This window comes from Salvelinus namaycush, unplaced genomic scaffold (assembly GCF_016432855.1).
Source record: "Salvelinus namaycush isolate Seneca unplaced genomic scaffold, SaNama_1.0 Scaffold3611, whole genome shotgun sequence".
NCBI lineage: Eukaryota > Metazoa > Chordata > Actinopteri > Salmoniformes > Salmonidae > Salvelinus > Salvelinus namaycush.
Window position 1 is genome coordinate 6,992 of NW_024060577.1, and position 16,141 is coordinate 23,132.

General features: G+C 39.0%; 1 protein-coding gene across 1 annotated transcript; it reads right to left on the reverse strand.

The window, feature by feature from the left end:
* Positions 1-7,659: 7,659 nt before the first annotated feature.
* Positions 7,660-14,214, reverse strand: LOC120040558 (cyclic nucleotide-gated channel rod photoreceptor subunit alpha-like; the record flags this gene model as incomplete). Its single annotated transcript, XM_038985654.1, has 6 exons — positions 7,660-7,887; positions 10,162-10,337; positions 11,527-11,758; positions 12,892-13,035; positions 13,834-13,968; positions 14,100-14,214. Coding segments are annotated over 6 exons (1,030 nt in total), but the record flags the coding sequence as incomplete, so codon positions are not given.
* Between the last annotated feature and the right edge of the window lie 1,927 nt (positions 14,215-16,141).

The window sequence follows — 16,141 nt, forward strand, 5'->3', positions numbered from 1 at the left end:
AACCAGATGGTTACTCTGACAGAGCTCCAGAGTTCCTCTGTGGAGATGGGAGAACCTTCCAGAAGGACAACCATCTCTGTAGCACTCCACCAATCAGGCCTTTATGGTAGAGTAAAATGCACAGAATGTAGTAGGATGTAGTGATCACTATAGTGATCACAATATAGCGGCCATATCTAGGAAAACCATAGTTCCAAAAGCTGGGCCTAATATAGTGTATAAGAGGTCAGGCTGGGCCTAATATAGTGTATAAGAGGTCAGGCTGGGCCTAATATAGTGTATAAGAGGTCAGGCTGGGCATAATATAGTGTATAAGAGGTCAGGCTGGGCCTAATATAGTGTATAAGAGGTCAGGCTGGGCCTAATATAGTGTATAAGAGGTCAGGCTGGGCCTAATATAGTGTATAAGAGGTCAGGCTGGGCCTAATATAGTGTATAAGAGGTCAGGCTGGACCTAATATAGTGTATAAGAGGTCAGGCTGGGCCTAATATAGTGTATAAGAGGTCAGGCTGGGCCTAATATAGTGTATAAGAGGTCAGGCTGGGCCTAATATAGTGTATAAGAGGTCAGGCTGGGCCTAATATAGTGTATAAGAGGTCATACAATAAGTTTTGTAGTGATTCATATGTTGATGATGTAAATAATATTTGTTGGTCTGTGGTGTGTAATGAGGAGCAAACAGACGCTGCACTTGACACATTTATGAACTTGCTTATCCCAGTTACTGATAAACACCCATTAAGAAAATGACTGTAAAAACTGTTAGATCCCTGTGGATTGATGAGGAATTGAAAAATGGGTTGGTTGAGAGGGATGAGGCAAAAGGTACGGCAATTAAGTCTGGCAGCCCAACTGATTGGCAAACGTACTGCAAATTAAGACATCATGTGACTAAACTAAATACAAAAAATAAGAAACTACATTATGAAACAAAGATAAATTATATAAAGAATGATAGTAAAAATCTTTTGGAGCACCTTAAAATACATTTGCTCCATCCTTAAAAACTCTGCTCCATCATTCATTGAATCAGATGACTCATTCATCACAAAACCAACTGATATTGCCAACTACTTTAATGACTTTTTCACAGGCAAGATTAGCAAACTTAGAGATGACATGCCAGCAACAAACGCTGACACCACACATCCAAGTATATCGGACCAAATTATGAAAGACAAGAATTGTAATTTTTTGTTCCGGAAAGTGAAGTCGGTGTGGAAGAGGTGAAAAAAGTATTGTTGTCTGTCAACAATGACAAGACACCGGGGTCTGACAACCTGGATGGAAAATTACTGAGGAGAATAGCAGGCGATATTGCCACTCCTATTTGCCATATCTTCTATTTAAGCCTACTAGAGAGTGTGCCCTCAGGCCTGGAGGGAAACTGAAGTCATTCTGCAAGAATAGTAAAGCCCCCTTTACTGGCTCAAATAGCCGACCAATCAGCCTGTTACCAACCCTTAGTAAACTTCTGGAAACAACTGTGTTTAACCAGATACAATGATATTTCACAGTAAACAGATTGACAACAGACTTTCAGCATGCTTAAAGGGAAGGACATTCAACAAGCACAGCACTTACAAATGACTGATGATTGGCTGAGAGAAATTGATGATAAAATGATTGTGGGGGCTGTTTTGTTAGACTTCAGTGTGGCTTTTGACATTATTGATCATAGTCTGCTGCTGGAAATGTGTTATGGCTTTACGCCCCCTGCTATAATGTGGATAAAGAGTTACCTGTTTAACAGAACACAGGATGTGTTCTTTAATGGAAGCCTCTCCGACATAATCCTGTTAGAATCAGGAATTCCCCAGGGCAGCTGTCTAGGCCCCTTGCTTTTTCTAAATCCATGTCAATACTTCTCATAAATAAAAGTAGTGATGAAGTAAATCTCTCCACCACTTTGAGCCACTTTGAGCCAGGAGAGATTGACCTACATATTATTAATATTAGCCGTGCTGCCCTGTTCTGAGCCAATTGCAATTTTCCTAAGTCCTTTTTTTGTGGCACCTGACCACACGACTGAACAGTAGTCCAGGTGTGACAAAACTAGGGCCTGTAGGACCTGCCTTGTTGATAGTGTTGTTAAGAAGGTAGAGCAGTGCTTTATTATAGACAGACTTCTCCCCATCTTAGATACTACTGAATCAATATGTTTTGACCATGACAGTTTACAACCGAGGGTTACTCCAAGCAGTTTATTCATCTCAACTTGTTCAATTTCCACAGCAAATGTAGAATTACTGATGCTAGCATTGGATGTGCTCATGGAAGTAGAACAACTTGTGTCATCGACAGGTGCAAGTGTAGTACTGCTGGTAGTAGCAGCTCCTTCAGGTTTATCTTTGGTCTCTTTGTTGCCTCTCTGATTAATGCATGGTGGTGGCAGCACCATGCTGTGGGGATGTTTTTCATCGGCAGGGACTGAGAAACTGGTCAGAATATAAGGAATGATGGTTGACACTAAATACAGGGAAATTCTTGAGGGAAACCTGTTTCAGTCTTCCAGAGATTTGAGACTGGAACAGAGGTTCACCTTCCAGCAGGACAATAACCCTAAGCATACTGCTAAAGCAACACTCAAGTGGGTTTAAGGAGAAACATTTAAATGTCTTGGAATGGCCTAGTCAAAGCCCAGACCTCAATCCAATTGAACATCTGTGGTATGACTTAAAGATTGCTGCACACCAGCAGAACCCATCCAACTTGAAGGAGCTGGAGCAGTTTTACCTTGAAGAATGGGCAAAAAATCCCAGTGGCTAGATGTGCCAAATTTATAGAGACATACCCCAAGAGACTTGCAGCTGTAATTGTTGCAAAAGATGGCACTACAAAGTATTAACTTTGAGGTTGTGAATAGTTATGCACGCTCAAGTTTTCTGTTTTTTTGTCTTATTTCTTGTTTATTTCACAAGAAAAAATATTTAGCATCTTCAAAGTGGTAGGCATGTTGTGTAAATCAAATGATGCAAACCCCCCAAAAAATCTATTTTAATTCCAGGTTGTAAGGCAAGCAAATAGGAAAAATGCCAAGGGGGGTGAATACTTTCGCAAGCCACAGTACCCCTATGCTCCGTATTTTCCCTGGCTGCCCCACCACCACAGAAAGCACTGAGCTAGGCTGAAACACCTGCATTTTGGAGCTGCTTTACTCAAGAAAGCAAGAAAGAGACCATGACCATGCAGTTTTATTAACTCAATGATATACAGTACCAGTCAAACGTTTGGACACACCAGCCACCCTAGTCTCTCTGCTACCGCACAGCAAGCTGTACCGGAGCGCCAAGTCTAGGTCCAAGAGGCTTCTAAACAGCTTCCTTCTACCCCCAAGCCATAAGACTCCTGAACAGCTAATCAAATGACTAACCAGACTATTTGCATTGCCCCCTCCCCCCCCCCCATTCGCTGCTGCTACTCTCTGTTATTATCTATGCATAGCCAATTAAATAACCCTACCTGCATGCACATAATTACCTCAATTGCCTCAACACCGGTGCCTCCGCACATTGACACATTGACTCTGTATGGTACCCCTGTGTATAGCCTCCACGTTGACTCTGTACCGTAATACCCTGTGTATAGCCTTCACGTTGACTCTGTACCGTAATACCCTGTATATAGCCTCCACATTGACTCTGTACCGTAATACCCTGTATATAGCCTCCACATTGACTCTGTACTGTAATACCCTGTATATAGCCTCCACATTGACTCTGTACCGTAATACCCTGTATATAGCCTCCACATTGACTCTGTACCGTAATACCCTGTGTATAGCCTCCACATTGACTCTGTACCGTAATACCCTGTGTATAGCCTCCACATTGACTCTGTACCGTAACACCCTGTATATAGCCTCCACATTGACTCTGTACCGTAATACCCTGTGTATAGCCTCCACATTGACTCTGTACCGTAACACCCTGTATATAGCCTCCACATTGACTCTGTACCGTAATACCCTGTGTATAGCACTGCTATTGTTAATTAGTGCTGCTCCTTAATTATTTGTTTTTCTTATCTCTTACTTTTTTTGAGGTATTTTCTTAAAACTGCATCGTTGGTTAAGGGCTTATAAGTAAACATTTCACTGTAATACCTGCGTATGTGACAAATACAATTTGATTTGATTTACTCATTCCAGGGGTTTTCTTTATTTTTAGTATTTTCTACATTGTAGAATAATAGTGAAGACATCTAACTGTTTCAAGGTCTTGTAAGAAGAAGCAGGTATTTTTCCCCTCTGCCTCTGTTCAACTTAGTCACACGGCCAAAGACAAAGAGCCTCTGAGAGTGACCTATTTCTGGTCCATCCTGTTCTTTGCGTATCTTTCAAGGGCACAGTTGTGTGGCGATATGAAGAGAACGGAGGCTAGCTTGAGCAGCAGTGACACTTCTATCAGCAGAAAGGAGTAATGTTCCCACCGTGCTCTCACACACCTGCTAAACTGACACCTTTAAAACGGCTATAAAAGCTGAGAACCAACTCTGTTCGTTGGGCTCTTAACTCTGTACTGTTGAGTGATTGTTCACTGCTACAGATTTTCAGAATCTGATAATAAAAAGTTGTTTGTTTAGAAATATCTCTTCCTTTCGATCAGAATTTCCATTTTTAGAGTAAGGCTGTGACGTAACAAAATGTGGAAAAAGACAAGGGGTCTGAATAGTTTCCGAAGGCACAGTATCTTCAATGACCGCGTATTCATGAATTCTGATGATATACTGTAAGCTTGAAGCCCATTCAAAAACAGTGCATGACTTGCACCAGGGAGTAGGTGGGTCTTCCATTGTGTATTGGGCTGCCTGTCTAAACGCAGCCTAAGAAATAAACTGTCCAATCATATATTCTGTTCTCTTCTGTGGACATATGACACTGAGATAGTGCTTCCTTATAAAATGTATTTTAATGTGTTTATTTATGCTTCAACGTTATACGTCCATCGCTCATCACTACGGTAACAATTCTTTACAATAACTAGCTTTTATTTCCAACATATTACAACACGATGATCCAACCAAACCACCAATTCACCCATTGATCCGTTGATTGATTGATTAAACATATTCAAGAAGTAATTTTGACACTTCAAATAATACTGTAATCATTTATTGTTTGTAATTTACAAAATGTTTGTAGACTGACTGTATGTTGTGGATCATTTGTAAATGATTTCAATTCTACTGTACGGCATAATAAAGTTAACCAATTATGTACTTATTATTATTAATAAAATGAAATCAAATATCACATATCAATGAAGTAGTATGTTACATCATATATCCCCTACAGATCATGGATACTTTAATAGTGAGCATAAATTACATAATAATAGAAAATAAATCACTTTCTAAATAAGAAATAATAACAATAACTTATTTTTTGGGGGCTTTTAAAAGGTTATAATGTGGTGGTGAATATTTGGTGGACAGAACAAGACAACAAGAATAGAAAGTTATTCTGATCTGACATTCTCTTTGTAACTATTCAGAAAAGACTCTGTATATCAAGTAGATTATGTTTGTTTTTTTCTCCCTAGGGCTCTTTTTGGTCACCTGTGAATCAACCCACTCAAGATACTGAGAGGTCAGTCAACTCTTCGTGTCACTCAAATTCCTCTACCGCCTGGATACCATTGATACTTGCTGTTGTTGTTAAAACCTTTTCTCAATAGGGGGTGCTGTTTTCACTTTGTAAAAATTTCGTTCCCAAATTAAACTGCCTCGTACTCAATTATTGCTCGTACAATATGCATATTATTATTACTATTGGATAGAAAACACTCTCTAGTTTCTAAAACCGTTTGAATTATATCTGTGAGTAAAACAGAACTCAAGTTGGAGCAAACTTCCTGTCAGGAAGTGAGAAATCTGAAATCAGGCAGTCTGTTCTAGGGTCAGTTTATTAATTTGCATGTCTTCTATTGGTCGACATGCACTGCATACGCCTTCCCCTAGATGTCAGCAAGTAGTGAGAATTGGAATGGAGTTGCTAGGCAGATCTGAGGCCATATAAAGGGTCTGGGTACGTGGGGTACACTCTTTTCAACATTCGCCATGACGCAAGACAGACCTCAGGATGGCGTTCTGGAAAGCTCTCGTTATAGGCCTTAGATATATCCGGCTCTGATTTTATTCGATATAGGTGTTAAAGACATCATAATGTAGTTATTTTAAACCGAGTTATATCAGTTTATATCAGTATATTGCGATTTTCGGATATTTCTTTGTGCTGCGTTATAGTGAGTTGGGCACGTCTGGGCCACATGGCTAATGTTTACTGCTAATTCCAAAGTTGAAGGCGACAATCTACAACCGAGCAACGATTCTTCTGGACAAAGGACAACTTGCCCAAGATTCTGATGGAAGCTCATCAAAAAGTAAGAACTATTTATGATGTTAATTCGTTGTTCTGTTGAAAAATGTGAAACTACTATTCCGCCATTCATTTCGGTGCGGTCTCGCTTTAACGCACGCTGTATGTCGTAGTAACGTTAATTTAAAAAAATCTAACACAGCGGTTGCATTAAGAACTAATGTATCTTTCATTTGCTGTCCAACCTGTATTTTTTTGTCAAGTTTATGATTAGTTACTGATTAGATTAGGTGCCTCTCCCAAGATTTCTCCCGACATTTTGTTGGCAGCTTGGCTACTATTCTCATTGTATAACCACGATTTGTGCCGCTAAATATGCACATTTTCGAACAAACTCTATATGTATTGTGTAATATGATGTTATAGGACTGTCATCTGAAGAAGTTTGAGAAGGTTAGTGAAAAAATTAATATCTTTTGCTGGTTTATTCGTTATCGCTATTGTTGGCTTGAATCAATGCTGTTGTGTGGTTGGCTATTGTAGTAAGCTAATATAATGCTATACTGTGTTTTCGCTGTAAAACACTTAAAAAATCTGAAATATTGGCTGGATTCACAAGATCTTTGTCTTTCATTTGCTGTACGCTGTGTATTTTTCATAAATGTTTTATGATGAGTATTTAGGTAATTCACGTTGGTCTCTGTAGTTATTCTAGTTGCTTTGGTGAGAGTTGTGATGGTTGCTGCAATGTAAAACTATGATTTATACCTGAAATATGCAAATTTTTCTAACAAAACATATGCTATACAATAAATATGTTATCAGACTGTCATCTGATGAAGTTGTTTCTTGGTTAGTGACTATTTATATCTTTATTTGGTCGAATTTGTGATAGCTACCTATGCAGGAAAAAAATGGTGTGAAAAAAAAGTTGTGTCTTTTGCTATCGTGGTTAGCTAATAGAAATACATATTGTGTCTTCCCTGTAAAACATTTTAAAAATCAGAAATGATGACTGGATTCACAAGATGTGTATCTTTCATCTGGTGTCTTGGACTTGTGATTTAATGATATTTAGATGCTAGTATTTACTTGTGGCGCTATGCTAGGCTATGCTAGTCAGCTTTTTTACTGATGAGGGTGCTCCCGGATCCGGGATTGTGACCAAGTAGAAGTTTTAAGTGTTCCTTTCCCCAACCCACGTTGCTCTTTACATCATTACATTTAGGTCATTTAGCGGACACTCTTATCCAGAGCGACTTCCAGTCAGTCAACTATAGTAGGTAGGTAAGACCTTCCTCAAAAACATAATGAACACAGAACAGCGGGACTATATATTCTATTCTGTGGTTGCCGCGGTACCCATCTCCACCCCTATCTCCTCGACCTCCTGGACTGGAGCCACCACTTTCTTCTCCAGTCGGGTGACTCTGCGTTTCAGTCTGCTCTGGCCCGCCTCGTGTTCGGCGAGGAGCCGGGCGTATCGCGTCTGGAGGGACTCCAGCGTTGCTGTCATCCTCTCCACCTTCTCTTCCATGTCCTTGGGGTCCGGGCCCTGCGCCGCCACCTAGTGAACCATCAATACTTTGATTAATGAGTTAATCAATTGGTCGGTCAGTTAGTCGATCAGATAATCAATTAATAACCAAAACTCCTCCATATCCTGGAGTCCGGGCCTTCTTCGCCAATCAATCAATACATCCATCAGTTGGTCGGTCGGCTAACTGATCAGTCAGTCAGTCAGTCAGTCAATCAATCAGACTTCCAGGTCCAGCAGGTTGTCCTACAGCATGGCCCAAGCATCATGACCTTCACCCTAACTAACCCTAACTACTGTGTTATAGCTGTGTTATAGCTGTGTTATAGATGTGTTATAGCTGCGTTATAGCTGTGTTATAGCTGTGTTATAGATGTGTTATAGCTGCGTTATAGCTGTGTTATAGCTGTGTTATAGATGTGTTTTATAGAGGTGTTATAGCTGTGTTATAGATGTGTTATAGATGTGTTTTATAGAGGTGTTATAGCTGTGTTATAGATGTGTTATAGATGTGTTTTATAGAGGTGTTATAGCTGTGTTATAGATGTGTTATAGATGTGTTTTATAGAGGTGTTATAGCTGTGTTATAGATGTGTGTTATAGAGGTGTTATAGCTGTGTTATAGCTGCATTATAGCTGTGTTGTACATGTGTTATAGCTGCATTATAGCTGTGTTGTAAATGTGTTATAGATGTGTTATAGTTGTGTTATAGCTGTGTTGTAAATGTGTTATAGCTGTGTTATAGCTGTGTTGTAAATGTGTTATAGCTGCATTATAGCTGTGTTGTAAATGTGTTATAGCTGCATTATAGCTGTGTTGTAAATGTGTTATAGTTGTGTTATAGCTGTGTTATAGCTGTGTTGTAAATGTGTTATAGATGTGTTATAGCTGTGTTATAGATGTGTTATAGCTGTGTTGTAAATGTGTTATAGCTGTGTTATAGCTGCGTTATAGCTGTGTTGTAAATGTGTTATAGATGTGTTATAGCTGTGTTGTAAATGTGTTATAGCTGCATTATAGCTGTGTTGTAAATGTGTTATAGCTGTGTTATAGATGTGTTATAGCTGTGTTGTAAATGTGTTATAGCTGTGTTATAGCTGTGTTATAGCTGTGTTGTAAATGTGTTATAGCTGTGTTGTAAATGTGTTATAGATGTGTTATAGCTGCATTATAGCTGTGTTGTAAATGTGTTATAGCTGTGTTGTAAATGTGTTATAGATGTGTTATAGCTGCATTATAGCTGTGTTGTAAATGTGTTATAGCTGTGTTATAGCTGTGTTATAGATGTGTTATAGCTGTGTTGTAAATGTGTTATAGCTGTGTTATAGCTGTGTTGTAAATGTGTTATAGAGGATTTATAGAGGTGTTATATAGAGGTGTTATAGAGGGGTTATAGAGGTGTTATAGAGGGGTTATAGAGAGCTGTTATATAGGTGTTATATAGAGGAGTTATATAGAGGTGTTATAGAGGTGTTATAGAGGGGTTATAGAGGGGTTATAGAGGTGTTATAGAGGGGTTATAGAGGGGTTATAGAGGGGTTATAGAGGGGTTATAGAGGTGTTATATAGAGGTGTTATAGAGGGGTTATATAGAGGAGTTATAGAGGTGTTATATAGAGGTGTTATAGAGGGGTTATAGAGGAGTTATAGAGGGGTTATATAGAGGTGTTATAGAGGGGTTATAGAGGGGTTATAGAGGAGTTATAGAGGGGTTATAGAGGGGTTATAGAGGAGTTATATAGAGGTGTTATAGAGGGGTTATAGAGGTGTTATAGAGATGTTATAGAGGTGTTATAGAGGAGTTATATAGAGGTGTTATAGAGGGGTTATAGAGGTGTTATAGAGGTGTTATAGAGGTGTTATAGAGGAGTTATATAGAGGTGTTATAGACGTGTTATAGAGGGGTTATAGAGGGGTTATAGAGGGGTTATAGAGGAGTTATAGAGGTGTTATATAGAGGTGTAATATAGAGGTGTTATATAGAGGTGTTATAGACGTGTTATAGAGGGGTTATAGAGGGGTTATAGAGGAGTTATAGAGGTGTTATATAGAGGTGTTATAGAGGGGTTATATAGAGGAGTTATAGAGGTGTTATATAGAGGTGTTATAGAGGGGTTATAGAGGAGTTATAGAGGGGTTATATAGAGGTGTTATAGAGGGGTTATAGAGGAGTTATAGAGGGGTTATATAGGGGTTATAGAGGAGTTATATAGAGAGGTGTTATAGAGGAGTTATAGAGGTGTTATAGAGGGGTTATAGAGGGGTTATAGAGGGGTTATAGAGGGGTTATAGAAGGGTTATACCTCCAGGTCCAGCAGGTTGTCCTTCATCAGGATCTGCCGTCCCTTCTCCTCCAACATGGCTTTAGCGTCAGGATACTCCGACAGGGCCTCCATCAGGTCGTCTTTAGAGAGGCAGAACAGGTCAGAGTACCCAACGCTCCTGATGTTAGCAGTCCTCCTGTTTCCAGCCCTGGAACCTGGAATCAAATGAAGCACAGCAACAACTTCTTGAGTTGAGGAATCTTTACTTTAGTATCCAGCAGCAGATCAGGAGACAATACAGCAGATCAGGAGACAATACAGCAGATCATGAGACAATACAGCAGATCAGGAGACAATACAGCAGATCAGGAGACAATACAGCAGATCAGGAGACAACACAGCAGATCAGGAGACAATACAGCAGATCAGGAGACAACACAGCAGATCAGGAGACAATACAGCAGATCAGGAGACAATACAGCAGATCAGGAGACAATACAGCAGATCAGGAGACAATACAGCAGATCAGGAGACAATACAGCAGATCAGGAGACAATACAGCAGATCAGGAGACAATACAGCAGATCAGGAGACAATACAGCAGATCAGGAGACAACACAGCAGATCAGGAGACAATACAGCAGATCAGGAGACAATACAGCAGATCAGGAGACAACACAGCAGATATGAAGGAGTGTAGCCATGTTCCTAACTCTGAACCAGTCTGAACCAGTCTGAACCAGTCTGAGTTGTCCTCAGGTGTTCCTAACTGTGAACCAGTCTGAACCAGTCTGAACCAGTCTGAGTTGTCCTCAGGTGTTCCTAACTGTGAACCAGTCTGAACCAGTCTGAGTTGTCCTCAGGTGTTCCTAACTGTGAACCAGTCTGAACCAGTCTGAACCAGTTTGAACCAGTCTGAGTTGTCCTCAGGTGTTCCTAACTCTGAACCAGTCTGAACCAGTCTGAACCAGTCTGAGTTGTCCTCAGGTGTTCTTAACTCTGAACCAGTCTGAACCAGTCTGAGTTGTCCTCAGGTGTTCCTAACTCTGAACCAGTCTGAACCAGTCTGAACCAGTCTGAGTTGTCCTCAGGTGTTCTTAACTCTGAACCAGTCTGAACCACTCTGAGTTGTCCTCAGGTGTTCCTAACTCTGAACCAGTCTGAACCAGTCTGAGTTGTCCTCAGGTGTTCCTAACTCTGAACCAGTCTGAACCAGTCTGAGTTGTCCTCAGGTGTTCCTAACTCTGAACTAGTCTAATCATTATCATGCCCGTATCCTACTTGCATGTTAATTATTTTGATAGTTCCTGTCACACCAATCTTGGTTCTTCACCATCGCTGTGTGAAACCTCTTCCAAATGAATGACCCGATAATATATTCCAGAAGTATAACTTCCTACAAACCCTTTATGGACAGAATACTGATCTCCCCGAAGTAGCTCCCATCGCTAAGGACAACGAACTGTTTGATCCCGTCGTCGGCGACAACGGCCAGCTTCCCTTCCTTGATGATGTACATCTCTCGTCCGATGTCTCCCTTCTTACAGATGTAATCACCTGGACTGTAGACCTGAGGCTGGAGCTTTAATACCAACTCTACCAGGAGGCCAGCCTCACAGTCAGCAAAGATACGCACCTGGAGAGAGAGAGGGAGGGAGGGAGAGAGAGAGAGAGAGAGAGAGAGAGAGAGAGAGAGAGAGAGAGAGAGAGAGAGAGAGAGAGAGAGAGAGAGAGAGAGAGAGAGAGAGAGAGAGAGAGAGAGAGAGAGAGAGAGAGAGAGAGAGAGAGAGAGAGAGAGAGAGAGAGAGAGAGAGAGAGAAAGAAAGAAAGAAAGAAAGAAAGAAAGAAAGAAAGAAAGAAAGAGAGAGAGAGAGAGAGAGAGAGAGAGAGAGAGAGAGAGACAGAGAGAGAGAGACAGAGACAGAGACAGAGAGAGAGAAACAGAGAGAGAGACAGAGAGAGAGACAGAGAGAGAGACAGAGAGAGAGACAGAGAGAGAGGATGGAACATTAATACCAACTCTACCAGGAGACCAGCCTCACAGTCAGCAGGTGCATTTCTAAAATCAAATAAAATGTTATTGGTCACATGCACATGGTTAGCAGATGTTATTGCGAGTGTAGCTCCGGAGTGGAGGAGGAGGGGTGGAGGGAGAGAGAGAGAGAGGAAGGGGGAGAGAAAGGGAGAGAGGAAGGGGGGAGAAAGGGAGAGAGGAAGGGGGGAGAAAGGGAGAGAGGAAGGGGGGAGAAAGGGAGAGAGGAAGGGGGGAGAAAGGGAGAGAGGAAGGGGGGAGAAAGAGAGAGAGGAAGGGGGTGAGAAAGGGAGAGGAAGGGGGGAGAAAGGGAGAGGAAGGGGGGGAGAAAGGGGGAGAGGAAGGGGGGAGAACGGGAGAGAGGAAGGGGGGAGAAAGGGAGAGAGGAAGGGGGGAGAAAGGGAGAGAGGAAGGCGGGGAGAAATGGAGAGGAAGGGAGAAAGGGAGAGAGGAGGGGGGAGAAAGGGAGAGAGGAAGGGGGGGAGAGAGGAAGGGGAGGGAGAAAGGGAGAGAGGACGGGGGGAGAAAGGGAGAGAGGAAGGGGGGGGAGAGAGGAAGGGGAGGGACAAAGGGAGTGGTGGGAATTACGTTTTTTCCAATGACTCTTCTATTCTGGAGTGATGGAGATTACAATGAAGAGAGAGGTAAGAAATAGGACAGAAAGAGAGTTCTCTGTTCTCGAGAGAGAGAGAGAGAGAGAGAGAGAGAGAGAGAGAGAGAGAGAGAGAGTTCTCTACCTTCTTCAGTGTGTCCAGGTGGACGTTGATAGCGATCTCAGCCCTGAGTTTATCAGGAAGGAACTTTAGCACCTCCCTCTCGTCTACTGCCTTCTTATTGGTCCACAGGTAGTCAAACCACTTGATCACCCTCTTCTCCAGGTCCTGCAGATCACGAGATTCTCTTTTTTATTCCCCAAGGAGAAAAGTACTTCCCTTCCACTCTTCCCCAGAAATATCACCCTAATACATCAGAAATATAATCTAAATGTGTCTAAAAAAGATAATCTAATTATACTGTATTATCAATATATCTTAATATAACCCCAAAATATCAGAAATATAACCCAAATATATCAGAAATATAATCCAAATATATCAGAAATATAACCCAAATATATCAGAAATGTAACCCAAATATATCAGATATATAAACGAAATATATCAGAAATATAATCCAAATATAGCAGAAAAGTAACCCAAATATATCAGAAATATAACCCAAATATATCAGATATATAAACAAAATATATCAGAAATATAATCCAAATATAGCAGAAAAGTAACCCAAATATATCAGAAATATAACCCAAATATATCAGATATATAAACAAAATATATCAGAAATATAATCCAAATATAGCAGAAAAGTAACCCAAATATATCAGAAATATAACCCAAATATATCAGAAATATAATCCAAATATATCAGAAATATAACCCAAATATAGCAGAAATATATCCCAAATATAACAGAAATATAATCCAAATATATCAGAAATATAACTGAAATTGATCAGAAATATATCCTAAATTTATCAGAAATATAATCCAAATATATCAGAAATTGTATCCAAATATATCAGAAATACTTCCTAGGTATAACAGGGATGATCAGCCTAACTTATGGACCTTGTAGAGCCTAGAGAGTTAGGGTTCAGGGGTCAGAGGTTATCATCCTACCTTGGTGACCTTTCTGAAAGTCATGTACTGTTTGATGGCGTCTATCCTGGCCTGGAAGTTAGCCCTGGCAGCGTTCATGTTGGTGATCATGGAACCTACGTTACCTACGATGGTAGCAAAGATCAACACGCCAACCTGGAGCACAGAAACACAGAGATGACGTAGGTCTGGAACAAAAGCCTGCACACCCTGAAGCTCTCACAGATTTAGATCGCATCTGTAGCTAAAATCAGGAAGTGACCTCATCCATCTGAAGCTACACCCACCAGGAAGTCTGTGACCACGAAGAAGTACTCGGAGTTCTGTACAGGGGGAGGAGTCTCTCCGATTGTTGTGAGTGTCAGGGTCGACCAGTACATGCTGTAAGATAGGATAGGATTACTATATTATTACTCCATCATTACTATATAACTACTATATAATTACTATATTATGACTATAATATTGCTATATTATAGGACATAATAGGATTACTATAGTATTACTACATATTTACTATATAACTACCATATAATTACTATATCATTAATATATTATGACTATAATATTACTATATTACAGGACAGAATAGGATTACTATAAGAGTACTACATGATTACTATATAATTACTGTATTATTACTGTATTCTTACTGTATTAGTACTTTAGAATTACTATATTATAGGAGAGAGTAGGATTACTATAGTATTACTACATAATTACTACATTACTATAGAATTACTGTATTACTACTATGTAATGACTATATAATTACTGTATTGTAGGAGAGGACAGGATTACTATAGTATTCCTATATAATTACTACATTACTATAGAATTACTGTATTGTAGGAGAGGACAGGATTACTATAGTATTCCTATATAATTACTATATTTTTACTATATTTTTACTGTATTGTAGGAGAGGACAGGATTACTATAGTATTCCTATATAATTACTATATTTTTACTATAGAATTACTGTATTGTAGGAGAGGACAGGATTACTATAGTATTCCTATATAATTACTATATTTTTACTATAGAATTAGTACAGAATTACTGTATTATTACCATACAATGACTATATTACAGGATAGGATTACTATAATGTTACTTTATAATGACTATATTACAGGATAGGATTACTATAGGATTACTATAATGTTACTTTATAATGACTATATTACAGGATAGGATTACTATAGGATTACTATAATGTTACTTTATAATGACTATATTATTGCTTTATATTATGAGAAGGGTGAACTTGAATGTACAGTAAGTAGCTCATCTTCTCTGATTGCTGATGAGGTATATATAGGTATACACTAATGAGGTATATATAGGTATATACTGTTGAGGTATATATAGGTATATACTAATGAGGTATATATAGGTATATACTGTTGAGGTATATATAGGTATATACTGTTGAGGTATATATAGGTATATACTGATGAGGTATATATAGGTATATACTGATGAGGTATATATAGGTATATACTGATGAGGTATATATAGGTATACACTAATGAGGTATATATAGGTATATACTGTTGAGGTATATATAGGTATATACTAATGAGGTATATATAGGTATATACTGTTGAGGTATATATAGGTATATACTGTTGAGGTATATATAGGTATATACTGATGAGGTATATATAGGTATATACTGATGAGGTATATATAGGTATATACTGATGAGGTATATATAGGTATATACTGATGAGGTATATATAGGTATATACTGATGAGGTATATATAGGTATACACTAATGAGGTATATATAGGTATATACTGTTGAGGTATATATAGGTATATACTAATGAGGTATATATAGGTATATACTGTTGAGGTATATATAGGTATATACTGTTGAGGTATATATAGGTATATACTGATGAGGTATATATAGGTATATATTGATGAGGTATATATAGGTATATATTGATGAGGTATATATAGGTATATATTGATGAGGTATATATAGGTATATATTGATGAGGTATATATAGGTATATACTGATGAGGTATATATAGGTATATACTGATGAGGTATATATATAGGTATATACTGATGAGGTATATATAGGTATATATTGATGAGGTATATATAGGTATATACTGATGAGGTATATATAGGTATATACTGATGAGGTATATATAGGTATATACTGATGAGGTATATACTGATGAGGTATATATAGGTATATACTGATGAGGTATATATAGGTATATACTGATGAGGTATATCTAGGTATATATTGATGAGGTATATATAGGTATATATTGATGAGGTATATATAGGTATATATGATGA